General features: G+C 56.5%; 1 protein-coding gene across 2 annotated transcripts; it reads left to right on the top strand.

Annotated features, from left to right (window-relative positions):
- The first annotated feature begins 1,455 nt into the window (after window positions 1–1,455).
- Window positions 1,456–22,677, top strand: WNT11 (Wnt family member 11). 2 transcript variants are annotated; one of them, XM_069552966.1, is made up of 6 exons: window positions 1,456–1,878; window positions 5,618–5,800; window positions 13,296–13,531; window positions 15,111–15,388; window positions 18,082–18,374; window positions 21,972–22,677. In XM_069552966.1, the coding sequence occupies exons 2-6, from the start codon at window positions 5,718–5,720 to the stop codon at window positions 22,144–22,146; spliced, it is 1,065 nt and encodes a 354-aa protein (XP_069409067.1). In that variant the 5' UTR covers window positions 1,456–1,878; window positions 5,618–5,717; the 3' UTR covers window positions 22,147–22,677. The 2 variants fall into 2 exon arrangements, with proteins under 2 accessions (XP_069409067.1, XP_069409069.1); XM_069552968.1 differs by lacking the exon at window positions 1,456–1,878 and adding an exon at window positions 3,448–3,710.
- The last annotated feature ends 203 nt before the right edge of the window (window positions 22,678–22,880 follow it).

Below are 22,880 nucleotides of genomic sequence, written 5' to 3'. Positions count from 1 at the left end.
CTCTGACTGTGATGGCCAGAGTGCCTTGGAATGGGAGAGCTCAGGACACACTTTTGACCCCCTGCTAGAAGCCTCTGAGGTGGAGCAGTAATGTCTCCCACGGCCCCTTCCCACACCCCCCACCTAAAACCCCACTACCTTCCCATGGCATTTGGAATGGGATTGACCTCAATGCTCTGGAAGAAGAGATGGGGGTGTCCCAGCACGTGTTCACAAGGACATTCCTCTGCCTGTAAGTAGGAGTATATGTATACTGGTGTTGCCCGCTTGGCAGCTGTGTGTGTCCTCACTGTGTGCATGGAAACGTGTGCTTGTGCATAAACTGGATGCGGACAGTCTGCATGTTCAGCCTCATCTTGAAGACGTGTATGGCCATTTAACTTACATGTGCTGCTGAGTGTGTGGGGGCATGTGGTTTGTCCAACTATCTCCTGAGGGTGTTTGTGACCATTTGGAGGTTAAGTCTAGCCCTGTGTGCAAGGGAGACTGCCTGCTTACATGCAGAGATACTTTCATGGCTGAGAACATGTGGGGGGTTCTGTGGGCTCAGATGAATGTGTTGTATATGCAGGGACCTGTAGCCAGGTTAGGACAGCCTATGGGAGCCACTTCACAGGTGGCTGCAAAGAACAGGGGAAAGAGTAACCAGGTGTTTTGGGGACCTGAAAGAAGTCTTTTTTCACCAAATCTGTTTCTCCTGCTAATGAACTAGGTTATCCTTGGACTTGAGGCTCCTGGGGTGGAAGGGATGGGGGGAGACAGAAGTCAAGAAATCCAAAGCACCTGACCCAGCAGTTAGAAATGGGAGTGGAGTAGTATCAGCCAGGAAGGGCCAAGGTGGGGGTGGAAGGTGTGGGTACTCAACCAGTCCCAGGGAAGTTGCCCCTGAAACATAGCCCCAGCCCCAGGCTAGGTCTATAGTGCACAAGAAGCACCATAGTCTGCTTTAGCTTATGAAACCCAGTCCTTGGCTGGTGGTCTCCCCGCGACCAGGCAGACTCCCCAACACTCATCCCATAGATGGGACATCTGCCTTCTTGTTGCCTAAGGTTTACAGCCGCCTCGCATGCAGCACACAGCCCTCGCACCTCTTTTCTTTGCTGAGAGTTTCCAGAACTGGAGCAGAGGAGGTCTGGAGAGGTGAGCTGGAGAAGCTGGTCCTGGGCTGCCACGGCAGCTCTCCTGACCCACGACGCTTATAGTAATGGAGCTTCAACACCAACTCCTACTGACACCCGGGCTCCGCACTCAGACCTAAGTCTGACTTCCCTCTGAACCGTGGCTTCCTCTTCTGCCCAACCAGACAGGGTGGAGGATCCAAACGGGGCTTGCTGTCAGGTTTAGAAATCAGCCATACCTGGGCCCCAAGCGCCCCGGGCACGCAGTAGGCTCACAGCCCGCACGCTCAGTACACACCACCAGTTAGAGTTATAATTAGTAAGTCTCTTTGTAGCTCACAGGGTGCGACGTCCTCTCGTGCCGCTGGCGCCGCGGGTCCGTGGCATCCGCGGGGACCCCGCCCCCGCCCCCCGCGCTCGCGGCCCGAGCCACCCGATGGGGTTTCTGCGCGCTGACGTGGGCGGATCAAAGCAGCTGCCGGCTCCTTATAAAGCAGTTCGGGCTGCCCGCGCCCGGAGACCGTGCCGGGTGAGGAGCAGAACTCGGGCGAGTCAGCGAGCGCAGGCCTGGGGAGCCGAGCGCCCTCCAGTCCCCGAGGGACCCCAGCCGGCCGCGGCTCGCCAGGATCCCGGGCGTCCTTTCCAGGCAGCTCGCGAAGAGGACGCCCCCGCCGCCTGCGCAGCCGGGAGAGCGCTCGGGTCCTCCAGGGGCCGCGCTCGCCGCTCCCCGGCCCGCCCGGCCAGGCGAGCGCCCCAGGAGGTGAGCCGTGGCCGCAGGCAGAGGGTGGGCTCTCAGCGGGGACCTGCCAGAGCGGGGGCGGGTGTGGGGGACCCCGTTGGGCACCCGCTCCCGGGCAAGCAAAGCCAGTCCTCCTCCGTAAGTCTGTTCCGAGGCTCTCCCAGGCAGTCCCTTCGCTGAGAGCAACCGCTGGGGCCTCGGGGCGCGGGCTCTAAGCGGATGAGAGGTAGAGGTAGGCTGTACAGACCCCGCGGCCCGCCTCGAGCCTTCCAGTCCCGCTTCTCCCCCCGCCCCATTCGACCCTCTCCCTCCGAGTCAGCCCACGGATGAGGTCATGCCCGAGCCATCCCGGGGGTGGGGGACTTGGATCCAGCGGCAGAGGGTGTGTGTGGCGGGGCGGGAGAAGGTGGCAAAAGGCAGAGAACGACTGCAGCTCCTACTAAATTGGGGGCGGGGGCGGACGGCTTGCTTTGAGACCTGCTTCCAGAAGCGGCAGGGTGGGGGTGGGGGGAAGGGGGAGAATCGAGAGTTTGTTTACAGACCTGAGCTCCAGGCTAGGGGAGATAGGGAGGAAGAAAGTCCAGTCCCGGCCCCGAGGCACCTCTGGAACAGCCGCGAACATCTGGCTGAGCTCGCGCACGGGCCCCACACCTCCCACCTCCCCGAGCTTAGGTACCTCCAAGACCCTCACGGTCCTTAGGCGCTCGAGGTCTGGCTTAGAGGGGGTAGTGGGAGGAACCCCGAGTTCCCCCACCTCACCCTTCCCAATTCCAAACTAACCCGTTTCGCGGGTCACCCTGCGCATCGTCCGCAGACCAGCAGGCACATCTAGCAAGACTCGCGGCCAGAGTCAAAGCCGTGTTGAGGGCCTCGCCTTGCTTGGCGTTGCAGGTAACCTTGAAGCAGTCGCTCGGCGTCACCGGCTCTCTGGGTCGGCTCTGTAAGCTGCGCACCCCCTGGCTTCGGGCCGGGCCCGAGGCGACTTTCGCGGCGTGGACACAGCGCGAGCGCCGGGTGCGGGTTCCCGGGCCGGCGCGGGTGTTTGGTGTGCGCCCGTCGACTCTGGCTCAGAGGGGCAGCCTCGCAGGCAGAGGGGTTTCCAGGGCCTTACAGAGCCCAAGCCTTATAACCACCTGTTGGAGCGGGCCTGCGGCTACGCTTGCGGTGCCCGCGGTGTGCACAGCCGGGGAGGTTTCAGCTCTCGCCCACTGCAAGCCGGGAAGCTTGAGCCTTCTCCCCAGCGGGAGGAGGAAGGGACCGCTTATCTCTCCAGAGACACTGTGCTTTGATGCGGGTCCACTACACGCCTGATCCCAAGGGAGGTTCCGAGCCGGGCCTGAAGCAAGAGGTCGGGCAGTCCGGGGCGGACCGCGGCAAAGTGGAGGGTCTTATAGAACGACCAGATCTGAGAGGGCACTTAGTTTCCTCTTCACCCCATGCCCGGAGCGGGATACCGGGGCCCAGGAAGAGAAGGGGACTTGCCCAAGGTCCCAGGGCACGGGAGGCTGCTGCCTAGCCCACCTCGAACCCGGGTTTAGCGCCCCCTGGCGGGCCGGGGGCTCCGGGAGGAGCGTGCTCCCTGACCCTCCAGGCGCAGGCTGAGGGTGACCCAGCGGCCCTCGCGGCTGTCCTAGACACTCTGACAGTGGACAGGAATAATCTGCCAGGACCCAGAGGCCCAGACCGGGAGCCGCCTCCCCCAGCGACGTGCCAGGGCAGCGAAGGGAGAAGCCCAGGACCACCGGGGCCGCTCCGAAACAGCCAGGGATAGCTTGGAGGCCTGGGTCCCGGTGCGCACCCGCGCGGCCCCCTTCTCTCTCTGCGCGCGTTGGGCTGGACACGGATCCCCTGCGGTGAGTCCGCGCTCTCCTCTCTCCGCGTGCAGCCCTTCCTTCTCCCTACCCTGGAATGCTGGGCGCCTTAGGGGGGAGCCCACACTTTGGAAGGGGGTGGGGGCGAGGAGGGACAGTGACCAGAGTTTTCGATCTCCCCCCCTCCGCCGCTCCCGGCATATCCAGTCGATATTTTTCTCGTTCTCAGGAGCGTGTGGGAAGAGGGGGCTCAGTTAGACTTAAGACCCCAGCTGAAACACCACTCCTGCTTCCCCGCCCCCAGTGCCTTAGAGCGAGCGCCGCTAGCTTGGGAGAACTCTGCGGAGGAGAAACAAAATGTAATTCAGAGGTTTCTCCCTGCCTTGCTCTGGGTCATGCCGCTAGGTCCCAGAAAGCACTGGGATTTAAAATATGTGTCTGTGCGTGTGTGTGCTCTTAAGGCGCACACGTGCACGCACACACTACACAGATAGATGTAATACTGGGAACTTAGGGAGAGGGGGCTCAAAATACCTGCAGACTACTGGAGACTGGAAAGACCTCAGGAGATGCATGAAGTCCAGGCCCTTGTTTTTATAGACTGGGAAGCTGAGGCTGGGGTGGTGGAAGGTCCAAGGTCAGACAGTCAGATGAGAACACCTCCTTTTGGGTCAAGCGCCCCCCACTAAGGCGCCTCCTTTTTCCAACTCCCCAAACCCTTTAGGAAGAAACCCCTTTGTCTGCTCCTCCCCAGGGAGGAGGGGCTGGGACTGTGTTTGTCTCCGGACTAACGCCAGGTGTTGGTAAATTTGGGAGAAGCTGGGAAGGGAGTTAATGAGGTGAGAATGAAGGAGCGGGGCGGGGGAAGAAGAAACAGAAAAGGCGGAGAAAGCGACTCTGCGGCCTGCGGGCGGAGTAAGGATACTCCGCGGCCCCAGGACGCCGCTTGGCGGCCAGAGGTGGCATCCCGCCGGCCCCGTGAGCTTCCCGGCTTAGCCAAGGCGAGGCCGCCCCGCCTCCGATCCGGCCTGGGCACCATCCGACCCACCAAGAGGGCATCGCTGGAGGAACTAGGAATCTTAGGACCCTGAGTAGCCCTCACTGCACAAAGACTTTTGCCATCCCCTTTCTCATCCTACCCGTCACAGCCCGAGAAACTGATGCCCCAGAGCAAGCCCCGTTTCCTTGTCTTCTCACGGTCCACGATCTCACCCGACACTGGGTAGACGTGAGCGTAGAAGACTGCCGCTCGTTGGCTGACCAATCCCATTTCACATCTCCAGGCCTCAGTTTTCTCATCTGTGAGATAGGGGCAGTGATAGTACCATCTCTCAGGGATGCTGGGAGGGAAAAAAAATATCGATCGCGTTATATTCTTTTTAAAAGGTGAACTGTGTCATAATCACAGTTTGAATAACAACTGTGGTCCCAGTTTACAGAGGGGGTAAACCGAGCCCCAGCGGGGAAGGAGAATGCCCAAGCCGGCAATAACTAACAATATTGCGGCGATGAGAACCCAGATCCTGGGCGCAGAATCTGCTCTTCCCATTGCCCGCCTTCAGCCTCTGCCCTCGACACCTTCCGTCGGCTGTGTGCCTGTCCCTCTACTCAGCTTCTCTCAGCTTCGCTCTGTGTGGTTCTCCCTCCCTCTCGCTGTCTCTCCGCCTGGTCTGTCCTGAGTCTTTGATCCTGACGCCCCTTTCTCTTCTCGCCGCGGGCGGCTCTAGGTGGACACGCCCTCGGCCGCGCTCCCGCGGCACCTAATTTGAGCCAGACGCCGGCAGCGTCCGGGACTATGTTGGGCTGGAGGCGACGCCCGCCGCGCGCCCGGCCTCCCCGGGCCCCAACCCCTCCTTTGTAATTTGAATAAAACGCCCCCACCCCCCACGCCCGTGGCCCCCGCCCCACGCGCCGCCTTAACCCGCAGCCTCCGCTCTCCCCGACTGCAGGCGGCCTGCGCGCAGGACTAGCGACGGCGGCCGGGAGCGCGGCTGGACTTCGGCGCGGCTTCCCCAGGGTGAGACCCCCCTGCGCGCCCGCCGCGCGAGGATGAGGGCGCGGCCGCAGGTCTGCCAGGCGCTGCTCTTCGCCCTGGCGCTCCAGACCGGCGTGTGCTATGGCATCAAGTGGCTGTAAGTAGGGGATCCGCGTCTACGCAGATGGGCCCCCGAGGGCGGGGGAGGCGGAGAGCGTTAAGGGGCCCCCTGGATCGGGCCAGCGTACCCAAGACCGGGGAGCAGAAGTAGCCTAGGGGCTGTGGGCGAGTCACCCTTCTTAAGCCTCCTTTTCCTCCTCTGTAAAATATTGTCCTTACCTGCGGGAGGAGCGAGACAGGGTGTGGAAGGCGACGGAATTGCTGTCCTGTGCAGCTGAGAGTTACGCAAGACCTCCACCAGGACAGATGGAAAGAGCGTGGTCGAGGTGCTCAGTCTTAGGGGTCTGTGCTCTGCACACAAGGCCTGCTGAATATTACGTGCCTTGTCAGTCTCCTGACCCTAGCTGGAGGTCCTCAAACAGTCCAGACTGCCCCACCTGCGTGACCTTGGGGAAGTGTCTCTCAGTTTCTGGGAGTCTCAGTGCGTTCCTTTGTCAAAGGAGGGAAAGAGCCTCTGTCTCACTCAGGTCAGATGAGAAGGGGCTCATGAAAGAACCTCCTTAACTGTCAGATGCTCTGCACATGTGAAAGACAGTCCTTTAGACAGAAATTATTAATGGAAGGGTAGGTGGGAGAGAAACTCTCTTCCATCCAGCAGAAGGGAGTGCCTGCTCTGTGCAGGACTGTGAGCAGTGAGGGCAGGCAGAGAGGAGTAAAACCCAGCCGCTTCCTGGAGAAGCTGCCCTCTGGTCTGGAAGAGATAAGCCCAGGCTGTAAATAACTCCCAAGTGCTCCAGAAGAGACCAGTGCAGTGCTGTGGGACTGAGAGGAGAGGAGCCCACCTGGTGGGGGGCACGTACTGGGACCCTAGGTCAATTTTTCCGGGGTAGTTCTCCTAGGAGGGACCTGAGGAATCTCTGGAAGTTTGGCGGGTTGGGGCAGTGAGAGAAGGGCCCTTTTGGGTGGAGGAACTCCCAGGGTGGTTGGAAAGTCCAGGACAGGACACACTCTATAGAGTTCCAGGTCGGGGGCGGGGAGCCACGCAGATAAGACAGGCAGGGGACAGATTATGGAAGCTGGGGAGGGACTGTGAGGAAGGTTCGTGGATTAGCTGGAAGACAGGGCGATAGTGGCTGGGCCACCAGCAAACAGTCTTGAGGTCACCAGCCCTGCCTCTTCTGGGGCTGAGTTATCGATTAATTTTCCTCTGGAGAGGGGAACGCCATCTTTTTGCATTTCTTGTTTGCAAGGAGAAGCCTGGGCTCAGCGGCTTCCCAGTGTGTGGGGGGGTGGGGGTGGGGGAACCAACTTTTCTCAGCTGCTCCTGATTAGTTTTATGAGAAATCAGCCACTTTCCTCCTTCTGCTGGTACCTGGCACTGCCCCAGTTGGTAAGAACCTCTGAGCCCAATCCCTGGAGCCCAAGTCCTTCTCGCCCACCAGTAACATTGTATAGATAAGGAAACTGAGGTCCAGAGAGGGAAAGGCATTGTTAAAGGGCACAAGGAGCATCAGAGGCCAAGAACTGGGCTTGCCACTAACATGTTGTGGGGGACATTGCTGTCATTCCCTCTGAAAAATGTGTGACTTGTACGGGCCTCCAAGCTGGCATGTGGCTTGGTAGGGTCTGCAGTAGATGGCTAGTTAAGCCCAACATCCATGCTATCCCCACTGCATAGGTTAGGCTGCCACAAAAAAATGAGTATACCTCAGTGTCTGCCTTAAAAGCCCTTCCAGCCTCTTGAGGGAAACAGACATATAACGATACAAAGTGGACTTTGGGCTGTGTCCTGGAAGAGGGAGCATGGGCGCCCAGAGAAAGAGTGGTTGGTTAGTCCCACGGAAGGGAGGTGACTTTGAGCCAGGCTTCAAAGGATAGATGGGATTTCAATGGCCATGGATGGAATGCAAAGCAGCCATCCTAGGCAGAAGGAACCGCAGGGACAGGACTGTGCGTGTGGGGAAACAGAGAAGCCAGGAATTACAGGAGCTTACTAGTAAATCCCCAGAGCTTTAGACATTTAACTTTGATAATACTCTTGTGAAGTAGGTGACATTCTTATCGCTACCATTTTACAAATGAGGAAACTAAGGTACAGAGAGGTTAAGTAACCGGCCTAAGGTCACACAGCTAGTTAATTAATGGTGGATGTGGGATCAGAAGCCAGGCAGACAGGCTCCATGAAGCCAAACCTCTTTGATAGTGGTTAAATTGCTGGAGCTGAAGATACAGGAGGAAGCAGGAGAAAGAGTGGAGTTTAAGAATAACAATATGTGTATGTGTATCTGTGTGTGTGTATATATGGCTTTGCAGACAATATGGCAAGGTCATATGTGTATATATATATATATATGGCCTTGGAATATGCCAGGCACTGTTCTACGTTCTTGATGTATGCTGTTTCATCTGTCTCCCAACCACCATGTGAAGTGGTTCAGCCATCTCCCTCATTAAACAGAAGAGGAAGTAGAGGCTCAGCGGGCCTTTAATGAACAGGGTGTCACAGCTAGTAGGCAGCAGGGGCAGGATTTGGACTTAAGCTGCCTGGCTGTGTTTCCTCTTGGTCTCAGGGAACCACAGGAAAGTTAGGAATAGAGAAGTGCACAGTGGGGATGAAAAGCTGGGGGTCCTGAGGATGTGCCAGGGGACCCTGCTGCCTTGGGCTTTGGAAAGTAAGCTGAAGAGGAGAGGGGAATTTGACATGGGAACTGAAAGCAGACGTGGCTGAATGACCCAGAATGCCCGCCTATGGGGACCAGGGACTCAGCCTGAACTTCCTGTGGAGTGGGGTAAGGGAGAGGGGGTGGAAACACCTGGGGGGATCCCTCCTACCCAAGCCAAGTGGTGGGAGACTCAGACCAGAGAGTGTGGGGAGGACCTTCTCTGGCTGTCGTGGGGGCAGAGAGGATGGTTCCAGCCTTCTCTGAGCCTCTGGAGGCAGCCCCAGGGTGGGTGGAGTGGCCCCAGTGAGCCTGCTGCTCACTCTGGGTCAGGCCTCTCGAGGAGGGGTCCTAAGAGACTCAGAGGGACACAGCTGCCGCGGAGAGGCTGGGGGAAGCGCTGGACCCGAGTCGGGAGGCCTGAGTCCCAGCCTGAGCTCTGACAGCTCACTAGCTGGGAGCCAGACCTCAGGCAAATCACGAGCCTTTCTGAGCCTCCGTTTCCTCATCTCTACAGTGGAGTGAAAGAGCCCTAGCCTGTGATCTAGGAGTTCTAGCCTGGCTCTGCTTCTGATTCTCTGATCGGCTGCTTGTGTACAGGTCTGGGCAAGCCCTACCCTTCTCTGGGCCTCAGTGTCCCCACTTGCACAATGGAGGGGCAACACTGAGGCTTGGAGAGGGACGGTGACTTGCCCAAAGTTGCAGCTGAGCTGGAGCTGAAACCCAGGTCTCTGCACCCCTCACCACCACCCCACCATTCCCAGGAGAGCCCCAGCTCCTGAATGAGGAGACCTCAGCCGTCCCCACGGCCCCCGTGGCATAGGCCTCGCCTGTGAACTCTCTGTCCCCTCATGTCCTCTCTTCTACCTTCTCCCCCATGTACCCACCCCCAGATAAACCAAAATGTTTTCAATTAGGGGTCTGCTGCAGTGAGGCAAGCCGGACGAGATGTCCAGACGGGTAACTCCCCCGCCTCCCACCCTAATCCTTGATTACCTCCCCAAGGGGGCCTTAGTTAGAAACGGTCATTACCACTAATTACCAGATGACCGCATCGCCCTCCTCTGGAGTGGAATCCGCTGCCTCCCGCCTCCTGATCTCCCGCTCTGCACGCTCCCGTGAGCCGGCCTCTCCCAGCATGCCGCAGCTGGCCGCTCTGTCCCAGCTGCGCTCTCCGCTGCCCCATGCCCACCCAGCACCTCCAGGATGGTTCCCGTCTGTCCTCCGCCCTCCTGGGAAGGCTGAGCCTCATTATCCTCGCTGGATCCCCCTCATAGAACTTCTCTCACCACCAGCTGGGGAGGTGGATGCTTGATGACTTCAGATGGACAGATTGACCCAGAGTGGCTGATCCAGACCCCAGGAGTCCAGAGAACCCCTCCCAGGAGCCGCAGTGCCCGGTGCTCAGGAGTTACCTGAACTGAGCTCCCCAGGAAAAGTCTGAGCTTATGCTATCCACTTTCTGAGCAGGCGCCCAGGGAAAGGACCTGGAAGACAGCCACCCTGCATGCGTGCCTGCTGTATGCCCAGTACCGTGCTGGGTGCTTTCTCATATCTCTCCTGTAATCGTTCCTGTTGAGAAACAGAAAACTGGCTCAGAGGGGAAGGATGGAAGCTGGGCAAGGGTGATGGGCAGAGGGGGCTCAGGGCAGGCTGAGTGTGGACGGACCCCAGCCCAGTAGAGTGGGGATCCAGGAAGGTGGCATCTGGAGGAGGCTGAGCACCCAGGCGTTGGACCACTTCAGTGTCCTCCTCTGATTAAAGTGGGTAATATTCTCCCAGGCCCCCTGAGACATTGTGAGAATGGGATGAAATGAGAGGCTCTGTAAACTGGGAACTGCTGTGTCCGTCTGGGACAGTGGGTCCATATGCATGGGCCGTGTTTGCTGGATGGAGGCAGAGAGGTTTCAACAACCAAGAAACAGGCTGGGCTGGGGGGTTATACTGCCCCTGTGTGGTCCCCCCTCACCCATTACGGGCTGCAGGAATTCAGGCAGCAGGTTCTCCAGGTATCCCAGCATTGGCAGGATCAAGCAATCAGGCCTGAGGTCTGCACCAGCTACACCAGCTTTCTTGGCTCATGCCTTGTGGGGAGGGGGAGGGGTGGGCCAGGGATGGCAGTGAAGGAGAAGCCCAAGTCACCCACAGTCAATCTCAGGCTGGGTTGTGCCACCCCAGTGTGGCCCCCAGACTGTGCTCACTTGTCCTGGCTCTGCTTCCCAGGCCTCTGGGAAGATTTCTATATTTTGGAGTTGTAGGGGCATGGCAGAGAGAGGCAGGAGGAAGCCAACTAACCTATTAGTACCCATAAGCACATATCATTTCACTTGGCCCCTGCAAGGCCTCCAGGAATCCCCATTATGTGGCTGATGCTCAGACAGTGGCAGCAGTTTACCCAAGATTGCACAGCATGTAGAGGCCAGAGCTTGAGTCCCAACCCGGGTCTTCTGACTCCCTCTGGTCCAAGATTTAAGTGGCTACAAGTGAGGAGCTCCATATATGAATACTCCAAATGCTTTCCAGCCATTATCACATTTAAATCTTAACCATAATCCTTGGAAATAGAATTTATCATTTTCTTATAACAGATGGCATGAGGCCCAGAGAGGTTGAGTAACTTACCCAGGTCACACAGCTGTTGCCCAAAGCCTGAGCTCTCGCCTGGGCTAGTCCATGAGCTGGAACATCTAGGTTACCTTATAACTGGTGACAGGTCTGTGCAGCTGTCCGTTGAGGGGCTCCTTGAGGAATGGATCTATGTCCTTCATTACCAAATGAGTCTGGGAAGAGTTGGTGCTTAGTAAATATTTCTCCCACAAGCAGATCAAGTTCATTTTTTTCATTTAGGCCCAGGAACAGGGGAAGGGCATTCCTGGCACCAGGAAAAGCCTGGGCACAGGCATGGTGTCAGGGTAGTCCCTGTCAGAGAAGCTAGGAGTCTGGTATAGTGGATATTTCAATATGTGGGGGGGAAAGGACAAGAGGCTGGAGAGCACTCGGGTGATGGTAGGCTTGCCACCTGAGGGGCCGTGAAGTCAGAGGGGAGCCCTTGACCTTGACTAAGTAAGTGCAAGAGGCTACGGTAGGAAGAGGCCACTAATGCAGTAATGTAGTAGATTTCATCACAGGGCACTGCCCATGGTATGTCAGCCCTGGACAGAGCATGTGACACTCATGGACTTAATCCCCCAGACAGTAGTGGGAGGGGAGAGGTTACTTGCCTTGCTCAAGGTCACGGGGGAGTGCGGGTGACGGAGGCGGGGGTGACAGGGCCAAGAGTCTGCCTAGGCCTGTGCTGTTCTTTGGCACTGAGCTGCCTCCCTTGGGATCTCAGGCCAGGAGCTCAGGAATCCAGGCCTTGCCAGGTCTCAGCCCTGACCCTGGATGAGGTCTGCCATGGTCCCAGCAAGTGGGACACACAGCACGCAGGCCTGAAGGCTGGCCCCTGCTTTCCCCTTGTCCCTCCAAGGTCTCTGCTGGATTTCTGAGGACCAGCTGGCCCTAGGGTAGGGACTAGGTCTATGTGGAACTCTTTAAGACTGTGGGGTCCCTCTAGCCTCCACTTAGAGGAGGTGCAGGCTGATGCAGTCTCCTCCTGAGAGAAGGCCTGGGAAGAAGGCGAATCCAGGATGGTCCCCTGGTCCTAAAGTCTTAGAATTTCAGTGCCCAGAGACGAGATCTGGGAAGCTCAGAGGTTCTATAGCATCATCAGGGTTCATAGAGAACCTCCTAGGCCAGCATTCTCAAAGCATGGATGAGGTTAGGACTCCTCAAATAAAGGGTTTTGTGCTCAGCAGACTTGGAAGTTACAAACAAAGCCTGTTGCTTTGCTGCAGGACTTCTCAGGGCCTTTAAAATGGAAATATGCATTATTATTCTTCAAGAGGGGATATAGTATATCACATCCCTAAAAAGTGCTTGACCATGGATCCGCTTTTTCAGAGTGTCTCACTGGAGTCTGCTCTGGGGAATACAGTGTACAGGTACAGACAATGAGACCCAGGGAGGACAGTGATTTATCTAAAGTCACACAGCAAGTTAATGGCTGTGTGCTTAGTCACTCAGTTGTGTCCAGCTCTTTGTGACGCCATGGACTGTAGCCTGCCAGGCTCCTCTGTCCATGGGGATTCTACAGGCAAGAATACTAGAGTGGGTTGCCATGCCCTTCTCCAGGGGAATCTTCCCAACTCAGGGATTGAACCCAGGTCTCCTGCATTGCAGGTGGATTCTTTACTATCTGAGCCACCAGGGAAGCCCAAGTTAATGGCTAAATCCCATTTATCACAAAATTGAGTGGCTTTAATCTTTTCATAAATCCCTTGCATGTATGTAGGATTTTTACAGCCTGATACATCGATTTAATAATTAAATGAAGCCAAAATGAGAAGCTCCTAACTCACACTGTGCATCTAGTAAGTGCTCAATTAAGAATGTATATTATGCCAATGACTATAAGCTAGCACCTAGCATAGTGTCTGGCTCAGTATTGAATGGATGTTGCATAAAAAATAATAATCCACAGCTGTGTGAGGACTAAATAAGGCAATGGCTGTGAATGCTTTGTGAACTAGAAAACTGTTAGTCTAATTATAATAAAGCTTAGGTAGGGTGGCGGGGGGTGGGGTCACAATCCTATGTTATGAGTGAGGGCCTCAGGCCCAGAAAAGGACAGGGATGTGCCAAGGTCACACAAGGGTGGAAGGGAGCACCATTACCCTACTGGGGACAGCAGTGTTTGGCCTCCTGCTTTGCCAGCTCCTTCCAGTAAAGGCTCCAGACCTACTGAGAAGAGGCTGGGGCCATACAGTGGGTGGAGGGTCCCTCTCCGGCCTGACTTCCTTTTCACTGGTGCTGCTTTCTGGCCACGTGCAGGGCCCTGTCCAAGACCCCGGCGGCCCTGGCGCTGAACCAGACGCAGCACTGCAAGCAGCTGGAGGGCCTGGTGTCTGCGCAGGTACAGCTGTGCCGCAGCAACCTGGAGCTCATGCACACCATCGTGCACGCCGCCCGCGAGGTCATGAAGGCCTGCCGCCGGGCCTTCGCCGACATGCGCTGGAACTGCTCCTCCATCGAGCTCGCCCCCAACTATCTGCTTGACCTGGAGAGAGGTAGGGGGTCGGCGGGGCCTGCTAGAGCCTGCGGAATGCGTGTGGGTAGAGGTGGATGAATTCAGGCATAAATATATGTGTGTTTAGATAGGTGGCTGCATTCATGGATGGATGGATGGAAGCGTGATGGGTGGATGAGTGAATAACTGGATGATGGATGGATCCACGGATGGGTGGGTGGGTGAATTAATCATGGCCATGGATGTTTGGGCATGAATTGATGAATGGGTGAACATACGGGGAGCGCAGGGGAGCCTGGATGGCAGTACAAGTGCACGCATACCCCTCATACCTGGACAAAGAAATGAATGATGCAGGGAGGCCGGTGGGCAGGATGGGAGTCTATGAGAGTGCGACTGAGCCCACCCTTAGGGCAGACAGGTGTGCTGCACGGTAATTCTAGACCAACCCGACTCAAAGTGCTGTGAGAGACCCAGAGAGATACAGAGATTAAAGAGCATCTGTGGAGAAGACTTTCTGGAGGAGGGGGCATTTGGGATGGATTTGGGTAGGGGTTCCTGTGTATCATAAGGAGGCTTTTGAAAGGCAGGGGATCAGTTCTGTCCCCTGCACAGTGACAGGCCGTGTGTGTGCAACACTTAACAAAGAAAGCCTCCCTTCTTCCTGAATTATCTCAACTCCAGAGCAGGCCCGTGAGGTAGGTATATCATTCCCACTCTACAGTTAAGGACACCAAGGCTTGAGAAGGGCAGTAACTTGCTTGGACCTGAGGCCAGGACCCCACAGCCAAGGCACCTTGGCTCCATCTTAGTTGCTAAGGTTGCTGTAACAAAGCCCCACATTCTGGGGGCTTCTCACAAGGGGAGAATCATCTTCATCTGGAGGGTGGAAATCTGAAGTCAGAGTCAGGGTGTCCGCAGGACTTCCTCTGAAGGCGCAAGGGGGAAGACTCATCCCCACCTCATCTTCGCTTCCGGGGACTGCCGCAGTCCACGTGCTCCTGGCCCGCCTTCGCTTCCGGGGACTGCCGTAGTCTGTGTGTTCCTTGGCTTGTAGCTGCATCTCTTCCAGCTCTGTCTCGGTCACGTAGCCTCTGCCCTCTTTATGTCCAAGATTCCCTCTTCCTCCAAGGACCCCCGTTGTTGTATCTGGGCCCACTCTGATCCGTCTAATGACCTCAGCTCAGTTACACCTGCAAAGACCCCATTTCTAAATAAGGTCACGTTCACAGGTACCAGGGGTCAGGACTTGACCGTATCTTTTTAGGGGATACCTTTCATCCTGCAGCAGGCTGTTTGAGGAGCTCAGGGATGGGGCCCTCAGTGCCTGAAAGCAGTCCCTGACGCTGGGTGTGGGGCATGCAGTGTGCTGAGTGTGTGAGGGTGTGCCTGTGGGGTTGCTGGCTTTTCGGGCTTCAGAGTGAGTGTGCCTGTCAGCTAGTCTATTTTGGGGAGGACGGAGGGGTGACAGTCGAATGGCCCTAGCGCCACCCTCCACCTGCTCCATCCACTCGCCACCCCTGGCCCCATCTGGCCCCAGAGGCAGATGGGGACCTCAGCCCTGGGCACAGTCCTATGCTTGGGTCGCCCGCCCTGGTTGACCCTGCTCCTCCCCACAGGGACCCGGGAGTCAGCCTTCGTGTATGCGCTGTCGGCGGCCGCCATCAGCCACGCCATCGCCCGGGCCTGCACCTCCGGCGACCTGCCCGGCTGCTCCTGCGGCCCCGTCCCAGGTGAGCCACCCGGGCCCGGGAACCGCTGGGGAGGATGTGCGGACAACCTCAGCTACGGGCTCCTCATGGGGGCCAAGTTTTCCGATGCTCCTATGAAGGTGAAAAAAACAGGATCCCAAGCCAATAAACTGATGCGTCTACACAACAGTGAAGTGGGGAGACAGGTAACCACCCACCCGCCCACCCACCCCAGATGGTTGTGCTTGTGCCAGTTGGCCTGGAAAGGGCCACCCGGTGTGCCCCAGTGGAGGGGGAGGGGGTGGGGACGGGCCCTGATACCCCCACACTGATGTGTTCCTGGCCTCCCCTGACTCTTCCCTCTCCAGCTGCTTGGGGCTTGCCTGGCTTCTCCTCCAGGGGGTCCACCGGGGTTTGGGTTGGAGAACGTTGGTGGAGCAGAAGGAGCGCTAAGCTGGGAGTCAGGAGCTCTAAACTCACTGTGTGACACTGGGCGAGTCACCTCCTCTCTGCCCTCAGTTGTTCCCATCTATAAAATGGGATGGCTGGGTGCTCTTTAGTCCTCATTCTCACATTTCCTCAGACTCCTCCTCTGGGGCTCTGGGCCAAGGCCGGGCATGAGAGGAAGCATGGAGCGAGCCGCGGGCTGTAGAGAGCTAAGGGTTATCTCCTTGGATCTAATGGGAACCCTCTCCCATTTCAAAAACCCTCTCTAGTCTCCAAAACATGATTTCCCCTCCATGTATGTCATGATCAGTGTTGCTTTAATTCCTCACTTCATTGTACAGAAAGTTGGAATGAATGCATAAGTGAATGAACGGACCTTTTTAACAAACTTGATACTCATTTGGGTGCCAGACACCGTGGTGGGTGCTTGATTAGCTTTCACTTCCATGGTCCATGAAACCACACTGTGAAGAGGTACCATTACCCCTCCTTACAGACGGGGAGCTGATCCCGGAGGGGCGGAGTGTCAGCTGGGGATGCATCTCACCACCTCCTCCCTGCAGCCCCCTTGGGCCCATTGTGCAGAGGCCCCAAGTGAGGCAGAAAGAGCTTAGGTGGCTTGGCCAAGGACGCACAGTGCGATGGAGCCCAGGTCTATGGGATTCCAAGTCTAGAGGTTTCCACGTCATCACCTTCCTCTCTCTCATCTCCCTTATGTAACGATTCTAGGACGTCCAGGCCGTCTTTGGACAGTTGGGGAAACAGGTCAAGTCACCCTGTGGTCTGTAGCAGAGTCTGGCTAGGGACCAAGAACTTCTTCCTCTGAACCCTGTGGGCCTGCTCCCCACAACCCTTGGAAACCCACTGGAAGCCATTCACCATCCTCCTGCCCAAGAACCCAGCCCCACTCCTGCCCACGGCCAGGCCCCAGCCTCATGCTGCCATGCTCCCGCTACACTGGCAGCCATCCCATCCCACAGTGCAGTCCACTCAGGGTCCTCAGCTTTGGGGGCCCCTCACGCCTGTCCCCGGGCCCTCATACCTCAGAGCTGGCCTCTCTGGGACCATTCACAGGGGCCCAGGAGGGTCAATGACAGCACGCCCTGCCCTGGCACCGAGACCTCGGGAAGCCTGGCCCTTCCTGCCCTCTGAGCTGAGGAGCTGAGTGTGGTTTACTCTCCTGGATGGCTTAGAAGGACCTCGTGCCCTTGGGAAGCCCAGCGTGTCCTGAAGTCAGGTTCACTTCATTGTGTGCTCTCCACAGGCTTTGCCGAGACAGTTCCAGCCTCTAGACCCAAGTGGACTCCCTCACTCCCCACTTCCCGGCACTGTGAGGGGTAGGGAACCCTGGGACCTTGACCAGCGTCCTCACTAACTCCCCATGGGATTGCAGCAAGGCTCCCTCCGTGTGCCTCAGTTTCCTCGTACTTTTGATGCACCGACAGGTCCGGGAGACCCCTAACCCTTGCAGTGGAGCCCACAGGGCAGGCGGGAGGGCAGAGGGATCCCAGTCCTGAGTGCAAGGGGCCGGGGCTTAGACTTCAGAACTGGAAGACGTGCAGAAGGCGTCTCACTCACACCCCTCAGGTACACAGGGAGAAACTGAGGCCTGCGGAAGTCAGTCGCACAGAGTCATTTCCAAAGCCACGGCTAGAGTCTCCCCCGGCCCCGAGCCCAACCCTGCCCACCATAATTCTTACTTAGACTGACTTTTCAAAACCAAATATTGATTTAACTTGAGTAGTTCACAAGACGCTTTCATACATGTCATCTTGTTGAATCCTTTCAACGACTCTATAAGGTAGCGATTACGCACCTGCTCAGCGCACGTGAAGACAGGTGCTGAGTGATGATGCGGCAGCAGGCAGCCGCGGGGAAGACCAGCCCCGAGCACCCACCTCTTGCTGCTGCTGCTTCTCCTCTCCCTCCCTTCCTTTTCTTCTCCCGCTCCCTTTTTTTCAGCAAGCATTTTGTGAGAGAGGAAAAGCAGAGAATGTGAAAAGCCATGGCTTTCGGAACTGCCCTCAGAACTGGGTTCAAATCCCAGCCCAAGATCTCCTAACTGTGTAGCCTTGGGCGGGAGACTCAGCCTCTCTGAGCCTTCATTTTCTCTTTTTTAAATGGGGAAATTAATGGTGTCGCCCATGAACGACTTCTGTGCTGACGAAACCATCTGAAGTGGAGAGCACTAGGTACAGTAGGTGTGTGAATGGCACCGTTACTCCTGCGAAAGACACTCTCCCTGCCTCTCCCAGCTGCCCCCCAGGGTTGGAGAAGGAGCTAAGGATCTACCCTGCAGCTTTAGAGCAAAACGCCCTGTCCCTGTCCCTTGTGGCCCGGAGCAGGTGGTGACTCCCTGAGAACAATGGCAGGCGGAGGGGTGGGGCCAGGGCCCAGGGCAGGCAAGGGTAGGAGCCCCACCACCCAGCCCAACACCCTCCCCTGTCCGCAGGCTCTGCGCGCCTCTCTGGAAATGAAGTGTAAGTGCCATGGGGTTTCTGGCTCCTGCTCCATCCGCACCTGCTGGAAGGGGCTGCAGGAGCTTCGGGATGTGGCCGCCGACCTCAAGACCCGCTACCTGTCAGCCACCAAGGTGGTGCACCGACCCATGGGTACCCGCAAGCACTTGGTGCCCAAGGACCTGGACATCCGGCCTGTGAAGGACTCGGAGCTCGTCTATCTGCAGAGCTCTCCTGACTTCTGCATGAAGAATGAGAAGGTGGGCTCGCACGGGACGCAGGACAGGTAAGGGCCTGCTGCCACCCTGGCAGGAAAGGTCAGTCATGTGGGGCATGCCCCTTCCCAGCTCAGGCCCGGGCACACATGGTCGGTTGGGTTTCAGTTGGCATTTGGGGAATGGAGTTCCTGCCTGGTCGAATGCCGAGCCGGAGGTGTGGGGTCCCAGGGGCCCCTGGCAGAGCTCCTGGGAGAGGCTGTTGTGCACCTCACCCAGGCAGAGGCTCCTTGGGAAGGGAGGCTCCTGAGAGGTCCCTACCTCACCTGCCCCCTAGTGACGGAGACAGATGGGAGGAGACAATGACTGTGTGGGAGACAAGGGCTAGGAAAGAGGCTGCCTGACATAAAATAGGTCCTCAGTAGATGTCTGTCAAATGAATACGTGAAGGATCATGTCAGACAACCTGCTGGTTGGACAATGAACTGAGCCATGGGGCGGGGGAGGCAGCAGGCAGCCCCTGTGGCCACACCCAAAGTCTGCAGAGCATGGAGACAGGACCAGGGCAGGCACGCTCCAAAGGGGCAGCAGGAAAGTGAGGCCAGCCTGCATTTTGTGGAGAGAGGGTGCTCCCACGTCCCCACCTACATCCACCCCTCCCAGACCCTAGCTCTCTCTTCTAGCCTCTCCCCCGCCTCCCCCTCAACCCTCCATTTCAGAGCCAGGGCTGGGATCCCTATAGCAAGGCCTATCCTAGAGGCTGAAGCTGATGCAGGACTGGAGAGAGGGAGGGAGCCACTGGGGACAACAGACCTCCTGGGTCTGGTGGGCTGGAGGGGCTGGTGAGGATTCAGAGGGACAGCTCTTTCCTGAGATGGTTCAGGAGGAATCCAATCCTGAAATGCTATAAAGAAATAGTTGTGCAATCAAATACACTGGGAAATTCTCTTTGCAAGACACGAGAACATATTAAAGGCTCTGAGGAATCCCGCAGTAAAGGATCTGTCTAAGCCTCTGTTTCCCAGAGGTGTTTGGCTGTGGAACTCTTTTATTAAGGAGCCCCTAATAGCATTCCACAAGACGAGTGTTCTTCGGGGTTAAAAGAATATTGAACCAGAGTGAGGGTGTCTGAGAACGTGTCTGGCACATAGTTGGTGCCTGGCCAGCTTTTGCTTCCTCCTCAGCCCACGTTCCTGTCTCTAGGAGAGGGGGGCTGCTTTGGGGGGCTCCCTCCTCACGGGCCAGGGCAGCAGGCTGTAAGAGGAGGCCCAGGCGCCCATCTGGAGGCCAGATTGAGGAGGTCAGGCAGTGTGAAGATGGAACCAGGTCAGTCCAGAGAGACAGGAAGGAGCAAGAGTCTAGGCTGAGGACCCAGGGTGGGTGTGATGAGGATGGGGTGGGGGTAGGATTCTAGAACCCACAGGACCTGGGGGAAGCCCACTGAGGACACCAGAGCAAAGAGGGGTTCTCCCTGGAGCCTGGGGTGGCTGTGCCTGTGTGTATCTCAGGAAGGACAGCTCCCATCCTGACGCCACAGCTTTCTAGCAGGGGGACCTGAAGCTCAAGATTGTCTTCTGTGCCTTGGGGACAATGCCACACACCTGGAGGGTTGGTGTGATTCGAATCCCACAGCCCCTCCATGCTGGGCGTGATCAGTGCCCTGGGAAGGGTTTGTGAATGACTGGCTCCCCCGACCCCCTCCCTGAGGCTGCCAGGCCTCTTCCTTCCCAGCTGTCGTGACTCTGCCCCAAGGACTTGCCCCCAAACTGTTGATGAGGAGGCCCCCTCCCACAGCACCAGCAGCCACCTTTGCTTTCTCAGAATGCTATCCTCCCCTCACCGCCCCGCCCCCAGTTTCCCGCCATGCTCAGCCCTCAGCCATTCCTCTGAGGATGGGCCTTGGCAGACAGCTGTATGGGTCAGCTTTTTCTGCAGTAACAAACCACTCCGGTGGCTCACAACCACAGACACTTTTTACATCCATTATATGAGGCTCTGGCTGGCTTGGGAGGGACATCAAGTGCTCAGATTGTGACAGAGGGAAACCGGGGAGCCCAGAGGGGCCCTGACTCAGCCTGGACAGCAAGGAAGGCTTCCTGGAGGAGGGGAAATGTGAACTTTACTAGGCTGGGGATTTAGGGACTCGGGGGGTTGGATGGAAATGAGCTTTGCTAGCTGTAAAAGGCAGGTGCATAGGTGGTACACATAGCTGGGCCCCCTAGCCAGATAAGATGCCCTCCTCAAATCCAGCCTGGTGAACTGAGGCCCCTCAGCAGTCCCTATTCCAGACTCTGAAACCTGCTCTATCCCCAGGCCCCAGCCTCCTCAGCTCCCCATCACAGGCACCATCATAGGTCTGAAGCTGGAGGCCAGATTTCAAAAATTGCATGTCAGGGACCCAGAAATAAAATGAAACCCTTTCTACCACCCTTTCTTGGTCTAGAGACCTTCAGGATAAGACTGAGAGGCACTAATGGTGTTGAATGACTACTACTTCTACTCAACTGCTGACCAGTCTCCTCCCTGGCCCCCCTGCCTCCAGCCTTGCTGCTTCATCTGTCTGTCACTCCCCCTTACATTAGGTCAGGTGTTTGTTCTCCTTGCCCTCACCACCCTATGCCCTCACTTCTATCTGAGATTCCTACTCATCTTTCATGCAATGGCCTGAATGACCCCTCCCCCTCCAGGAAGCCTTCCTGAACTCTCACAGACCTGGTGCTCACCCTGTGTGATGCTGGGCAAGTCCTTTGCCCATTCTGTGTCTCAGTTTCCCCATCATGACATATGAGGCTTGGATTTGGTCGTCTCTAGGGCTTACTCACCTAGGACACTCTGGGATTCCTTGGTCCACGTGACTGTGGGCACCCCGCTGCTTCCCATGACAGCATCCCAGTGAAGCCTAAATGCTGACCTGCACAGACATTTCCTCACTAGATGGAAGAACCGATGGCAAGGATATTTGGGGTTTATAGTGACCTTCAATGTCTTCTCTGCCCACATGAGTGATTCATTTCTTCCTGAATCACTTCCAGCCCATGGATTCTCTGCCTCTTAGGTGGGGAGAATGAATAAGCAAACCCTTGTAAGACCTTGAGCAGGTCTCTGCCCTTTGCTGAGCCTGTTTCCACCTATAAAGTGGGCATAGCAATTCCACTGACCCAAAGACCCTCCCTGCCTCCAATAAGATAAAATTCTGGAGGGAAGCACCTACTTCAAAGGGGGCAAATGATTGATAGACCCTCTGTCCCCAAGAAGAGAGTGCCAGATGCTCCCTGTGCCTCACGTCTGATGCCATTTGTTTCCAAATTTCTAAGATTCGAAAAGTAAAAATGATCTTTGTTAGAATATAAATAAGGATTAAATATGAAGATAGGATTATTGACCAATTGTTTGAGACATTTTCAAGTATTTAGAAGTAGAAGGTATAGGAAAAGAGACAAAGGAAACAAAACACTCCCTCACTTTAATAAACACCTATTAGAAATAAAGGGAAAAATGAGAAGGACCCTGGGAAAAAGAATTTATTTTGAATTCCCCAAAGACCAAGACACTATCCAAGGGGGACTGAGGCAGCAGCCATGGTCGGAGGAGGCTGGGGCTGCCTGGCTGGGAGTGGGGGTGACTGGTGAGTGATGGGGGTGCTCACTGACCTCCCCATCCCCCTCCAGGCAGTGCAACAAGACATCACATGGCAGCGACAGCTGTGACCTCATGTGCTGTGGACGCGGCTACAACCCTTACACAGACCGCGTGGTCGAGCGCTGCCACTGCAAGTACCACTGGTGCTGCTACGTCACCTGCCGCAGGTGTGAGCGCACCGTGGAGCGCTACGTCTGCAAGTGAGGCCATGCGGCTCCTCGGGGACCCGTGGAGCCCAGCCAGGGGGGCCGGAGACACCCCGTGGATTTTGGCTTCTGAATTCCAGATGCCGAGCATGGAAGGAGGCTTGTGCTTTGCCTCCACTTGGAAGCTGCCAGGAACAGAAGGCTGGGCCATCAGGGAGGGAAAGCCAGGGCATCAAAGGAGACCGACAAGATTAAAAATAACCTGGCAGCCCGAGGCCCCGGAGTGCCCACTTGCTGCCTTCCAGGCAGGTCTGAGGAGCCAGGGGCGTGGATTTGGCAAGACTGGTATGGACTCGATCTTCCGTAGCCAGAGACACCAGCTTCCTGGGAAGTGGGAGGTCAGTCTGTCCTCAACAGAATGTTCTGTAGGCGTAGCCCTCGAGACCCCCGGCCCACCCCAGGGTTTGAGCCTACTGGGCCTACCACATGGAACCACTAGCTTGGGTTGTAAATGTTTTTTTGTTTTGTTGTTCTTCCTCTGGGATGTGGGAGCTACGGAAATATTTATAAAACATAGCTTTTTCTTTGGGGTGGCTGGCTTCAATTCCTCTTTATATATTTTATATATATAAATATATATATATATGATGATCTATATTTTAAACAAGCTCTTTAAACAGCTGTTTGAAATAAATGCTGAGAACCCCAGCCCTCCCCTGCAGTTTCTGGCCTCCTCAAGTGAACTCAGAGGATTCCGGGGCTGGTGGAGCGAACTCTCCGGTTTCTAGGCAA

Source organism: Ovis canadensis, chromosome 15 (genome assembly GCF_042477335.2).
Source record: "Ovis canadensis isolate MfBH-ARS-UI-01 breed Bighorn chromosome 15, ARS-UI_OviCan_v2, whole genome shotgun sequence".
NCBI classification, from domain to species: Eukaryota; Metazoa; Chordata; class Mammalia; order Artiodactyla; family Bovidae; genus Ovis; species Ovis canadensis.
This window is presented reverse-complemented; position numbering and strand designations above follow the sequence as displayed.

Bases quoted from the DNA above. Each gene is read 5' to 3' on its own strand.
- WNT11 (XM_069552966.1), top strand. From the start codon at position 5,718: ATGAGGGCGCGGCCGCAGGTCTGCCAGGCGCTGCTCTTCGCCCTGGCG. The intron at 15,389-18,081 runs GTAACCACCCAC...CCCTGTCCGCAG, and splicing joins ACAGTGAAGTGGGGAGACAG to GCTCTGCGCGCCTCTCTGGA. The intron at 18,375-21,971 runs GTAAGGGCCTGC...ATCCCCCTCCAG, and splicing joins TCGCACGGGACGCAGGACAG to GCAGTGCAACAAGACATCAC.